At 47.3% G+C, this 13447-nt stretch overlaps 2 protein-coding genes across 2 annotated transcripts; both read left to right on the forward strand.

The window, feature by feature from the left end:
* The first annotated feature begins 1029 nt into the window (after nt 1–1029).
* LOC123080386 (histone-lysine N-methyltransferase, H3 lysine-9 specific SUVH4) lies at nt 1030–11577 on the forward strand. The gene is made up of 16 exons (XM_044503292.1): nt 1030–1226; nt 1700–2169; nt 2263–2328; nt 2460–2537; nt 2628–2682; nt 2829–2938; nt 5432–5611; nt 5904–6002; nt 6485–6583; nt 6991–7040; nt 7202–7290; nt 9589–9751; nt 9827–9932; nt 10545–10727; nt 10853–11083; nt 11175–11577. The coding sequence occupies exons 2-16, from the start codon at nt 1720–1722 to the stop codon at nt 11286–11288; spliced, it is 2073 nt and encodes a 690-aa protein (XP_044359227.1). The 5' UTR covers nt 1030–1226; nt 1700–1719; the 3' UTR covers nt 11289–11577.
* Nucleotides 11578–12018: 441 nt separating this feature from the next.
* Nucleotides 12019–13447, forward strand: LOC123075305 (trihelix transcription factor ASR3-like). The gene is made up of 2 exons (XM_044497945.1): nt 12019–12800; nt 12900–13447. The coding sequence occupies exons 1-2, from the start codon at nt 12290–12292 to the stop codon at nt 13265–13267; spliced, it is 879 nt and encodes a 292-aa protein (XP_044353880.1). The 5' UTR covers nt 12019–12289; the 3' UTR covers nt 13268–13447.

A 13447-nucleotide genomic window follows, 5' to 3' on the forward strand; every position in this document is an offset into this window, starting at 1 on the left:
GGAGGGAGTACAAGCGCAATACATATTCATTGTTTATAGCATACTATTGTCTCGTAATTGTAGTTAATGCTCCCGCGTCAGCTTGTGATAGTAAAATCGTACATGTATGCCCACACCATGACACATCGACTAATCTACGCCTAACCGTCCGGATTGTTTTTTTAGTTGCGCTCGGTAACCGATGCTACCTTCTACACGTAAATTCTAGAAGCGCGTGCTTAAAGCTATTTTAAATATATATTCTGCAGCACCACTAAGAGTATACAAAACTTTTCAAACCATGCCGCTTACCCAAAGGAGAGATGAGCATAGATGGAGATAGAGCACCGTTCAAACTTTTCAAACTCCGACTGCTCTTGTTTTCCGAAATAAAATAAAATTAATGAAGAAAACGACCAATGCTGCAACTATTATCGTTCCAGAAAATGTTTTTTGTTCTCTTCCTTGGCTGCGCGGATTGTCTGACTAGATTCCAGCGAGACCAGCTGTAATCGTCGTTTTGTAGCGTGCAGTGGGCTCGTAATTGCAGTTAATGCTCTCGCGTCAGCTTGTGACAGTAAAATCACACATGTATGCCCGTTTATTTACACACAAAGGAGGGCATGCTAGTTGCTAGATGGAGAGGAGAGTAGGAGCACCGTTCAAATTTCAAAATTTCAAAGCACCCACGGAAGCAGCCGCGCTTTCCACAGGAGTCAAATAGGGGTGACGCAAAACGGGAATGGAAACCAGCGTGGCCTATGATGGGCCTATAGGCTGGCAGGAGGCACGAAGAAGGAAAAAAAACGGTCTCACGGGCTCGCACTGGCCCGTTGGGGCTCCCCGCACTGGCGCGCGCCGATTTGACTGCCTTCCGAAATAAAATAAAGCCGGCTGCCCCCACCCCCATCGGACGGCAGCGCGGAGCGCGCGGCGAATCCTGGGCCGTCCGATGCCCGGCGCGGTGCGCCCGCCCGAATTTCAAATCCGCCCCGCCCGTGCGACGCCCCGCGTGCCACACGCTTTGATGGGTGGCAGCGGCGGGTGATTTGGTCGTACCTTCGGGGGCAATACGGTAATCCCGCCTCGGAAAAGGCGAAGCGGCAGCTGGCCCTCGCTATTTTGCTTGCTCTGTGTCCCCTGTTTCCTGCCCCCCTCCCCCATCGCCTTCCCCTTCCTCTCCCTCTTCCGTTTCCGCCGCCTCTCCACCTCCTCCGCCTCCGCGTCGCTCCTCCGCGCCGGTAGAGGTGAGTTTCGCTCGGTCTACTCCGTTCAGCCGTCTCGTGCTCGTGCTGCCGCGCCGGTCGGTGTGGTTTGGTGGCTTCGTCATGTAGAGCGGGGGTTTTTGGCGTCGAATTTGGGGGGTTTTTTGCTTGTGGTTTTCTCGGCGATTTCCTGCCGATTGTTCGTCTCCGGACGTCGTCGCTTCGTCCGTGGGTGTTATCGGGGTGGTAGGATGGAAGCTGATGGTACCGTTCATTTTTGGGGGTTTTGGCCATCATATTTGGGGGGTTTGTGTGGGGGGTTTTCCGGTCGATTTCCTGCCGATTATCCATCTCCGGTCGCTGTTTCTTCGTCCGGGGCTGTGATTAGGGTGGGAATTTGCAATCTGGTGCTTCCGGTCAACACGGCGAGGGTTTTGGTGGGGTTTTTGTGTGCGAATTTCTGCTCTGTTTTTGGGAGCAGAGTATCTGACTATACTCTGTATTTTTTGCTGCAGTGTTTGCGGAGCTCCCGCTGATGGAGGCGATGGATTCGGTCGCCGTGATGGAGGTGACCCCGGTCCCGGACCCGCTCTTCGTCGGCGCCACTCCCCTGATCCCGGCGCCACCGGAGTCGGAGCTCGTTCTGCGGCGCAGCGCCCGCTGCCTCGGCAGGCCACGCGTCCCAGTCTACGCGGAGCCGCAGGAGCCCAAGCAGTCGACCGGCCGCCGGGGCCGCCCTAAGAAGAAGAGGGATGAGGAGAACCAGGACCCGGCTCCGCAGGTCGCGGCCAAGGTGCCCCGGAAGACCGCCAAGGTCGAGCCAAAGGAGAGGAAGCCGATGCCGGTGGTTGGGCCGGAACCGGTTCCTGCTGATTTCACCGGAGCTGCCGCGGAGGACGACGCCCTGGGCACCGGGAAGAGTGCCAAGCTGCGGGTCAAGGAAACCTTGCGTGCCTTCAACAGCCACTATCTCCACCTTGTCCAGGTAGCCTCGTCTGTCTGAACTCTGAATGTTCAGGTTCTTTTCAGTTTACTGTATGTTTTGTCTGACTCTGACTCTCTGCTTATCTGTGTGCAGGAAGAGCAGAAAAGAGCACAGGCTGTCATACAGGAGATTGCAGCCAAAGGAGCTGCCAAAAATAAGGTGTGGATTCTCGTGCAGTTCAAATTATGTTTCTACATGTGTCATGCCGCCTGTCTCTTAGTGCTGTAACTCCTGTTCATTGTGGTGAATGGTCAGATTTGTAAGTTCTTCTGTATTCCTTGTAAATGTAGGATGGCAAGAAAGGCGGCGAAGGTGAGGCCAAAGAAAAGCGCCCATCAAAGCGGCCTGATTTGAAAGCAATTACAAAGGTGTTCTGTTCTCTGCTTTTATTTTCATTGGTGCAAACCTACTTGAGTTCTTTATTTAGGCTGACCTTGCCATAATTGTTGAAATCTTAGATGCAAGAGAACAACTCTTTTCTTTATACGGAGAAGGTGTTAGGGCCAATACCAGGTCAGTCTGTCCTTCTAGTTCTATACCAGGAAGAAAATTTGTAATTTGAGTTATTGTGAACATGATTTCAGTTTTTAGTATCCACCATATTTGATATTACGTTATCACCCTCTGGATGTATGATGCCCTGATATCCTCCTTCTCAGGGATTGACGTCGGGGATCAGTTTTATTCTCGTGCGGAGATGGTTGTCTTGGGAATTCACAGCCATTGGCTGAACGGAATTGACTATATGGGTATGAAATACCAAGAAAAGGTAACATCAATAAACATTTCCATAGCAACTGTCATACCGATCATCTTTTCCTCTTTTATCCCTTTAATGGTTGACGACAACTTGGTTAGTCCCAATAGTTTTTCTGTCCTACCACATATGATTATTGCCAATGTGGAGGAGTGAAAAGGATCAGAGAGAAAATAGCTGTCTCTTGATTTGGAGTCTGACTCTTGTATTAGTTAAATGTTGAAACTGCAAATTCAAAGCTTAGTGCCTTTGTGCGCTGCTGTCTCCTTGTATTGACTCTTCATGTATACAAAACTTAAGTAACAAACCGCTGTACAAGTTGTGTTTAGTGTTGACTCTACATTATCTAGAGAGTATAACAGTCGTCAGCCGACTACTTTTCACGTGCCATTGTGTGACTGCAGGTTGTGACCCACTCATAGCAGCACTGTTCATGAAAGTGTTTTTAAGTGACGCTTAAGCGCTGAGCGATGGCAAAACGTTTTGCTTTGGCCCTAAGTGGTAGATTGAGCTTTTTTTAAATTGACCAGAATTTGGCTGTTTTTAAACAACTTTTGCTTGGCTGCTTGCGCAATAATGGCAATTTGCTATTTGTCTTAATATTAGGGTCTAATTGAACTGAACTGCATTTTAATTGGTAATTTGCTTGCTGTGTGAACCTCATGTGTATTTGCTATGGTGTGAACTGAATTTTAGATGCTATTTAAGTTACTTGTGTGCTATGTTTCCTATTTTCCTGTGCATATTATTCAAAAACAGTCAAATTCTGGCATTTTGAAAACGCTTAGTGCAGCTTAAGCGCTCTTAAGCGTTTTTAGGGTTAGGGTTTAGGATTAGTGCTTCCGCTTCGCTTTGCTTATTAGAAAATGAGGATGCACCCCCGGCCTCTGCATCTGGACGATGCATACGGCCATTTTATTAATTATTAAGCACAAAAGACCTTACAAAGTAGTACATTAGTAAGCCTGAAGCCACCATCTAGGCAACATCTGTTGCTACTCCTACCCCCTTGATGTAGTGGTGCCGAATGTCCGAGCCTAATACCAAACAGACATCGCACTAAATCCTAACATCTAATGCCGGATGCCCCATCCTAGCCACATACCGGGACTGGGTCACACACCGGTCCGGCGCACTCACCGAGGCTGCCGCCGCCTTCTTCCACCGATCCATCTCCAGAGCAGGTACTGACGCACAGACCTTGCCAGGCCTGCCGTCGACGCCACCATGGTGCCAGACAGCTCGACCACCCTGCGCTCGTCCATCCAGCCGCATCCGTCGTCGATATGCAGTTGCACCATGCCGCCAGCACTCGTCATCAATGACACGGTAGATACAACGCCGCACCACCGGGCAACCTCCACACCATCGCCACTGCTGGAGCTACTCGGAGCCCACCATCCACAACATCTCTCCCCCGAACAGCAGTTCCTCCCAAGACGGCGCCTCCATGGAGGATACGACGCGCAGGACGCCGCCGCCGCCCAATCCAGACTGAATTTTGGACTTTCGTCCGGGAGGGGTTTGGGGGTGGGTAGTGGGGACCTTGGCTTCGCCTCCAGGAAGGGTACCGGCGTCAAGTGACGTCGCCGATGCCGGACCTTGGATTCGGCCGGTCCCCATTCTATGCCACCAAACCTCCGTGTACTCCGGATCCGGCAAGCCACGATCCGAAACCCGCGAAGATGAAAGAGCCATGGGGCTCAACCCACCAGAAAGAAGGATCGAGAAGAACTCCTTGTAGATCTCCAGACGCCGAATCCAACGATTCGACGTGGCCTGCGACGATCATCACCACCCCGCGGCGGCCGACGGAGTCCGAAGAAAGGATCCAGATGGATCCGATCTGGATCCGGCGGCACCTGCGAGCACCGGGCAGGCCAACGCAGCCACCACCTCACGACATGCAGGTCGCCACCGCCGCGCCACGCACGACGCCGATGGGAGACCCGCCCGCCGCGCCGCCGGACCCCACGTTCGCCCGGTGTTCCTTTGGATCCCGCTGTCCCGTGCCAGCCAAGACGGAGAGGATGGGGAGAAGCCCCGCCGCCGCCCAGCCGTCCAGGCTTCGCCCGGCGGCGCTATGGACGGCGGCGAGGAGGGGAGAGGAGGAGGAGACTTGAGGGGCGGCGGCTAGGGTTTTCCCCCCGGGTCGCCCGCGGGGGCGATGCGAGGGGCGAGGGGCGAGACCAAAGCCTCTGGAAAGTCCTCAGTATGCGGAGGTCCTGGTGCAGTCAAATTCGCTTTGCTTATGCTTTCTCATTTTTTTAAAATTGTATAGCAGTAAGCTATATAACATTTCCACTTTAGATCTCCTAACCGTCGAATTGATTTGCTGGGTGCAATTGTAATCCCTACCTAAATTCTACTCTAGTTACCTCCTATTTCATCTCCAAGTTGATAAGCAACCATAATTTGATTCATGCTAGAGTAGAATTTGTCCAGATCATCTTCATATGTTTTGTTGGTATTTTTAGTTAGCTAACACTTTTGACATTTATGCAGAAGGAGTACGAGAACTTCACTTTCCCCATGGCAACTTGCATCGTCATGTCAGGGATATATGAAGATGATCTGGACAAGGCTGATGAAATTATTTATACTGGTCAGGGAGGAAATGATTTACTTGGCAACCATCGCCAAATTGGTTCTCAACAACTGAACCGTGGAAATTTGGCATTGAAGGTTAGTTTTAATGGTTCTTATCTGTTACATGTCATTAAAGTAAATCTCATTAAAGAAATCTAATGTTGTTTGTAATAGTTTCTCAATTTGTTTGTCAGTGATAACTTAGTCCATCTTCTAACTTGAATCTTCTTATATGTTAGAGTTTTGGTTGCCATACAATCTTGGAAGCTATTTATCTTTATTTCACTGGAATCATGCCTAGCAATTTGCAATTTGCTGATTTTCTCACGCATCAATAGCAATAGCAATTTTTTGATATATTGTATGTTCATTTCTTGTCATGTCGCAGAATAGCAAGGATAATGGCAATCTGATACGAGTTATTAGAGGTCACGTGGCCAAGAATAGCTACACCGGCAAAATCTACACATATGATGGCTTGTACAAGGTCTTATCCTTCACTTATCCCACATCGGTCACATTTAGACAATGTCACGTCAACAATATGTATCTTTCACTGTTACTATTGTATGTATATGTTAGTAGAAAATTATGAATTGTTTCATTGATACTAGTTTTGGCCTTTATCAATATGACCATTTTTGTATATTAAATTAAATTATAAAAGTTGACTGCGTACTTTCTAGAAACTCTTGTATTTATGAACGGAGGTAGTTTCATTTAAATGAATTAATTTTGTTTGATTACTTCCTTTACCACACTAGTTGTTACTTGTTATTGATGAATGCTGGGTAACTCTCTCTGCCCTTTGGCACTCAACCACAAGCAGGATAAGAAATAGCCAAATCCTTACCCGGAAATATAGTTGTTCATGAAACAACAAGATATGGTTCTGCTGGCATCTGCTAGTTCTGTACTTCTGTTATCTTCCATTGGCTAATATTATTCCCCTCTGTTTTCAATCTGTAGGTTGTAGATGACTGGGTGCAGAAGGGAGTACAAGGACATGTGGTATACAAGTATAAATTGAAGAGGCTTGAGGGTCAGCCGTCGTTGACAACCACTGAGGTATATATGCGTGAAACCTGAACTTAATTCCCACTGTACGTTGTGGTGGTGCTACAGAATTTCTTCTGCAACCGTGTACTATCTGATATACAGATACAAATTACATTATGATTTGAGGGCATAAAATTTGCTCAAGTTTAGCCTACAGTAAGTTACATGACTGATGCTGGTGTAAGAATGCGCAATCGATGCTTGTTTTGGCGCTATAGATGGGTCTGAATAGAACAAAAAATCTGTCACAAGGCAGATTTATCTCCAGTATGCTCACTGCAGGTTGGAGTAATCTAAAGATGATTGGTCTCTGTTTTTTATATCTTGATGCTGGATATATTTAACACCTTAACACACATTTATCTGTATTTTGTTCTTTGCCTTACTTTTTCCACATAAAATGTTTATTTCTGCAGGTGCGATTCACTCGTGCGGAAGCTCCAAGAAAGATTTCTGAATTACCTGGGTACATGATAGCTTTCCCGTTTTACCTTTCGTGATTTAATATGTTTATGATGGAGTTTTGATTTTTCAATCGAGGAATCTCAAACTGCTGAACTATTAATGTTTGTTCCCCACCCTGCTACCTATCCTAATAGGAATCATGTGCTGCCTTTTATTTGATAGGTTGGTTTGTGATGACATCTCTGGAGGACAGGAGAACATTCCAATTCCTGCTACTAATGTGGTCGATGACCCACCTGTTCCTCCATCTGGTATTACTAATTCATGATTTACGTTTTTTGTGTGCTTAAGTTTCAGCAGACAGCATATAACACCCAACAAGTAAAAACAACAATAAACAAACAAAGACTCCTAGTCCCAAACTAGTTGGGGTAGGCTAGAGTTGAAATCCATAAGATCTCAAAACCTAGTCATGGTTCTGGGACATGGATGGCTAACTTCCACGCACCCCTGCCCATGGCTAGTTCGTTGGTGATACCAGTCCTTAAGGTTTCTCTTTACAGACTCCTCCCATGTCACGTTTGGTCTACCCTGACCTCTCATTATCATCACGCTTTATCCTTCTGCTATGCATTTGTGCTTCTGTAGGCCTGCGTTGTATATGCCCAAACCATCTCAGATGATGTTGGACATGCTTCTCTTCAATTGGAAACTAGTTCAAATCAAACTCAAAAGCAACTAGGCAATCCAACTTCCATTGCAGCAGCTTCCCTGGAACTAGTTACCCCAACTCTATCACATATATAATAATTCCGGACCCGATCCTTTGTTGTTTGGCCACCTATCCACCTTAGCATGTGCATCTCTAGTATACTAGAAGCTTCGTGCCACTTCATCCACCCGACTTTGATTCGACGACTCACATCTTCATTGATATCACCATCTTTTTGTTGCAGCAACATCAACAAAACGTCTGTTGATGCAGCACTCTCAGGTTAAGATTTATTTAAATTCAAGACCAGATATTTCTCCATGCATGTTCTAGTATCTCTCAGCAACAACTCAACCTGGCAATGGGGCCAGACCCATGCCCAACTACACTATCGGGTCAATCATCAACCCATGACCCTATCAATGGGTCTAGAAAGGGACCCATTCCCGAACCCACCGGGTAACCCGACCCAGTCGGGCACCCATCGGGTATGGCAGCACAGGCCATTTAAATATCTTTTTATGTTTATCAATTTTGCTTGCCCAAAATTTCAAGGAAGGTGGGGTCCTTTCAACCCAATTTTTTATAACAAAGCTTTTATATGCCATATGCCACAACCAGTAACTAGTAGTCAGCCTCCTGCTAGCTTTATAGTGATACAGATGCTTTCAATCTTCCTGGCTGCTCGAGGTGGTACTAAACTACCTGCAGTTGTGAGGCAGTAGTGTCGTGCGGCTGGTATCTGCATGGGCCGATCTCAACGAATTTTGGACCCGTAATGCTTCAGACCTGTGTGAATGATAAAAGGAGCAAAGCCTTCTCATGTGTCAGATTGTTGGTTGAATGACGAATTTTGGTCTGAGTTCGTCTTGGACTCCTTGTTTACTGCATGTGCACTGTGGCCTGTGTACCAGTCGATAGTAATAATATAGTACTCCCTCTGTCCCAAAATAAGTGTCTCATGCTTAGTACTAACTTTAGTATGGTTAAGCACTTAGGCTGCACGTTGTGGGCTGACCAATGATTACTCTATTTTGCTGGGAAAGCTGGCAGCTAGTTCTGAACTGCATAGCGCAGTCTACTGGATGCTATTTTAGAGAAAAATGTCTATATAAAGTGACCTTTTCAAATAGCAATTGGCAAGTAAAACAAATAAATATGATTATTAATATTAATCGGGTGACCCATGGGCGCAAACTTACGCCCACACCCTAGGCAAGACCCATGGGTGAAGATGGCAACCCATACCCTACCCATTCAGGTCGGGTGGCCATGGGCGGCCAAGCCCATGGGTCGGATTGCCGGGTTCAGCAACAGCCAAGGTTTTGGTTACCGGTCGAAATTTCAAGATTTCCCATGGTTACCGCGTATTTCCGTACCCCTCGGTAAATCGCCATACCGAGCAAAAAATACCAGTTTTTTGAAATTATTGAATTTAAACACTCGATTTATAGTAAAGTACGTAGGATCTAATTAATACCATGAGAGTTGGTTCTGGCATGTTGGTAGCATCCTAGTTCCTGTTTTGAGAGGTCTCTGGTTTGAATATTCGTTCATTCACTTGTTTGAATTCAAAATTCAACTATAAAATTTGCTCGAAATATTCTCGGTATTTCTCGGTAACCGTGGTAACCACATTTATCCGTCCCCCTCGGTAAAATTGCCTCATTCGGTAACCAAAACCTTGGCAACAGCTGTAATTAATAGTCATCAGTTTTTATCATATACAGATTTCTTATGTCAGATTTCTTTTAAGTGTTCTTCTATCAGCTTAACTACCATGTTCTTTCTATTTTGTTTGTCTCCATGTCCTCTTTTTGTCTTCAAAATATGCAGTACTCTTTAGTGGCTAAGCTGTTGTCTGCTTTTGGATCCCTTACCTTTGGCAATGCTGTAGGTTTTGTGTACTCCAAATCACTAAAAATCTCAAAAGGCATAAAGATTCCATCTGATTGTGCTGGCTGTGACTGTGAAGGCGATTGTGCTAATAACAAAAATTGTTCATGTGCTCAACTTAACGGCTCAGATTTGCCGTATGTATCATTTAAGAATATTGGCAGGTAAAGTGTAATGGTCCAAATTCCTTAGTTAAGCACGACCATCTCTTGCTTTGTGAGCTAATGGTTTTTCTTTAGGTTGGTGGAGCCCAAAGCAGTTGTATTCGAGTGTGGTGCTAACTGCAGCTGCAATCGAAACTGTGTCAATAGAACATCTCAACAAGGGCTGCAACATCGCCTAGAGGTTTGTATGCTCTTCCTCTAATTTTTTAATGTTTCCAGTTTTCACTTTTCTACCTTGCTAGGAACTTTCACATGTGCTAATCTGATAATTGTGCAATATTATATAGATGTAAGTGTAGTTGATAATGATGGCTTTGGTATATTTTGTGTATTTGTATTTGTGGTAGTAAAATTCCATAGATAAATCACATGTTATATACGTGGGCTCAACTTAAATAGTTTATTTTAACCAAACATCACTCATTCTCTATCCATTCTTCAGTTTTCGTCCCTATAGGTTTATGTACGCCACTGCCATTGTTTATCCTGCGTATTCCCTACTTTCATTCAAGGAAGACACTACACATTTTAGTGATTCCAAATTTTGATATTAGCCTGCCCAATGCCTGGAAGCAACCGTATCTGTTAATTTAACTGCTGTCCTATCTCTTGTTATGTTTGCTATTTTCATTCAAGGAAGACTCTACACATTTTAGTGATTCCAAAATTTGATATTAGCATGCCCAATGCCTGGAAGCAACCGTATCTGTTAATTTAACTGCTGTCCTATCTCTTGTTACGTTTCCTATCTTTTATATGCTGCAGTTGCTCAACAAACTGAACCCCAATGTAGGTGTTCAAGACGGCTTCCAAAGGATGGGGCGTTAGGACCTGGGACACGATCCTCCCGGGGGCTCCAATCTGTGAGTATGTTGGGGTGTTGAAGAGGACTGAGGAAGTGGATGGTTTGCTACATAACAACTACATATTTGACATTGATTGTCTTCAAACTATGAAGGGTTTAGATGGACGGGAGGTACTAATTGCTTCACTTCAAGCTTTCATTTTGCTTACATTACATCATTTGTCTCATTGCTTGGTTTTTTAGCTTGTTTCTGAAAAATAGAGGGTTTTAAATTATTTGTTTCTGCTCTTGCACAGAAAAGGGCAGGGTCTGATATGAATATGCCATCACTTCACGCTGAGAATGATTCCGAGGCACCACCGGCACCGGAGTACTGCATAGATGCTGGCTCTATTGGAAGTTTTGCAAGGTTCATAAACCACAGCTGTAACCCTAACCTCTTCGTCCAGTGTGTCCTAACCAATCACCACGACGTCAAGCTAGCCAAGGTGATGCTTTTTGCTGCTGACACGATACTTCCACTTCAGGTGAGATGATTTCTGTTGTGTCTCTGTAATTTCTGCAGTTACTACCCCATAACTTCTCCTTGAGTTCTAATAACTGTTATGTGCTTTACAGGAGCTCTGCTACGACTACGGCTATGTCCTGAACAGCGTCGTTTCTCCGGATGGTAAAATTGTCAAGCTGCCATGCTGCTGTGGTGCCCCAGACTGCCGCAAGCGACTCTACTAGCGGAGCTCTTCTGTTCTGGATTTTGGAGGAAGCAGAAGTATATGTAGTATTGGGAGCATGAATGCGGCCATGCCTGCTGTGTATATGACAAGCAGGACATACTATGGTTATTAGCGAAAGAAGCGCGTTCTCATTTTGTGTAGAATAGATGACATGCTGGACATGCTAATTATATTTAGCAAACGAAGTTTGTCTAGGTGGTGACATGCTGGTCATTATGGCATGATATTTTGTGAACAACTGATCCATATAAGTGATGGAAGGATTAACCGGTCTATTGACATTTTTATGTGTTCCTCGCATCATGCTTCTGAAATCCCTCTTCATATTTCAGCATATTACACATAATTTGGTGTGAGTGGCTGAGTGCTGTGTTCTGCTGTCAAAATTATGACAGAAGACGAGATCTAGGGGCTGTTCGGCAATCCACTGCTCCCTGAAATTCAAGGATCTGCAGAGCACCTGTTCCCCCGGTCCCTACTTTTTACCTTCAGCTCCGCCAACCCCGGGAGCAGAGCGTGGAGTCGGAGGGATGCCGAACAGGCCTCTAATTTGTCACCATAATTTTTCATTCTGTCTGTCTCATTGCTTGAGAAATGCCAGCCTTTGCTCTCTGTGGCTGTGGATGCCAATTGATGCTGCTGCCATACTGCTGTCGAACAAATTAATCCTCGCCAAATTCATATATCAGCATTGATTTATATCTCCTCTTGGGTACAGGTAATGTTTGGGGTGGCATATTTGTTGCTTTACAAGTTTAATTTCCTGCTGATTTTGGCCTTTGCTGCCAGCAGTGGTATGGCAGTAAATCTATTAACTTTTTTTTGGATAAGTGCAATGAGATATAGATGGCACTAGCTGTGCAGGGTTAAGTTCTTGCCAATTTCTGCCATGCCGATTTTAATGGCCAAGGAAACAGCAGTGCATAAATCTCAGCCTGGCGAGGCCTCTCGATCTCGACGCGTGCCCATCCTCTCCTCCTGATCGAGACCGGGCAAGAAATGATGTCTGCCAACGGCGACTCTCCGGCCGGCGCTGCCGTGACGACGCCGAGGTCGCGGCTGCCGCGGTGGACGCGGCATGAGACTTTGGTGCTGATCCAGGCGAAGCGCGTCACGGAGCAGCGGGCCGCGCAGCCGGTGCGGCTCAAGTGGGCGGTGGTGTCGGCCTACTGCCGGCGGCACGGCGTGGAGCGCGGGCCCATGCAGTGCCGCAAGCGCTGGGGCAACCTCTCGTGGGACCTCAAGAAGATCGTCGCCTGGGAGAAGAAGCACGCCGCCGCCGCCGCCACGGGCGACGCGGACTCGGCGGCGCCGGAGCGCGAGTCGTTCTGGGACATGCGCGGGGAGCAGCGGCGCGCCAGGCAGCTGCCGTCGTCGTTCGACCGGGAGGTCTACGACGCTATCGTCGGCGCCGCCAACCAGCTGAAGCCGGACTCCGCCGAGGAGATGGAGCTCGCCGACGACGCCGACGAGCACCCGCCGTCGCCGATGATGGTCATGCCCATCCAAGGTAAGCGCCGCCACACCCATACATTCGGACGCACGTACTCGCTACTTTGCCACTTGCCACGTACTCATACGTGTCGCACGTTTTTTTGCGGCTGCGCAGCGAGAATGTACGTGCCGCCGGCCTCCTCCCAGTCCCAGCACGAGTGCTCCGATCCGGCGACGGAGAGCGCCAAGAAGCCGGCGTCGGACAAGAACTCCACGTCGCAGCAGGACAGCGAGGCCACGTTCGGCGCTGGAGTCGGGGCGGAGGACACGGACACGGCGACGGCGACGCCAACGGCAGCGGCGGGGACGACGAGCATGGGGAGGCAGATGTCGGAGGCGCTGGAGAGGGGCAACCGTTTGCTGGCGGAGCAGCTGGAGGCGCAGAGGGCGAACTGGGACGCGGACAGGGAGCACCGGAGGGCGCTCCTCGCCGCCGTCAACAAGCTCGCCGACGCCGCCGCCAGGATCGCCGAGAGGCTCTGACGTCTCGACCGGATGAATTCTCGTCGTCTCGCCGATCGATAGCAGAGATAGGAGATGAAGCCGATTCAGAATTTCAGATACTACTAAGTTAGATCAAAATTAAGAATGATACTTTCCGTATGACTATCAAATCTATCATAGATAATGTTGAGTATTCTTCTCTAGTTGTTCCTGATGTGA

This window comes from Triticum aestivum, chromosome 3D (genome assembly GCF_018294505.1).
Source record: "Triticum aestivum cultivar Chinese Spring chromosome 3D, IWGSC CS RefSeq v2.1, whole genome shotgun sequence".
NCBI lineage: Eukaryota > Viridiplantae > Streptophyta > Magnoliopsida > Poales > Poaceae > Triticum > Triticum aestivum.

Bases quoted from the DNA above. Each gene is read 5' to 3' on its own strand.
- LOC123080386 (XM_044503292.1), top strand. From the start codon at position 1,720: ATGGAGGCGATGGATTCGGTCGCCGTGATGGAGGTGACCCCGGTCCCG. The intron at 2,538-2,627 runs GTGTTCTGTTCT...TTGAAATCTTAG, and splicing joins ATTTGAAAGCAATTACAAAG to ATGCAAGAGAACAACTCTTT. The intron at 9,933-10,544 runs GTTTGTATGCTC...ACCCCAATGTAG, and splicing joins GGCTGCAACATCGCCTAGAG to GTGTTCAAGACGGCTTCCAA.
- LOC123075305 (XM_044497945.1), top strand. From the start codon at position 12,290: ATGATGTCTGCCAACGGCGACTCTCCGGCCGGCGCTGCCGTGACGACG. The intron at 12,801-12,899 runs GTAAGCGCCGCC...GCGGCTGCGCAG, and splicing joins GATGGTCATGCCCATCCAAG to CGAGAATGTACGTGCCGCCG.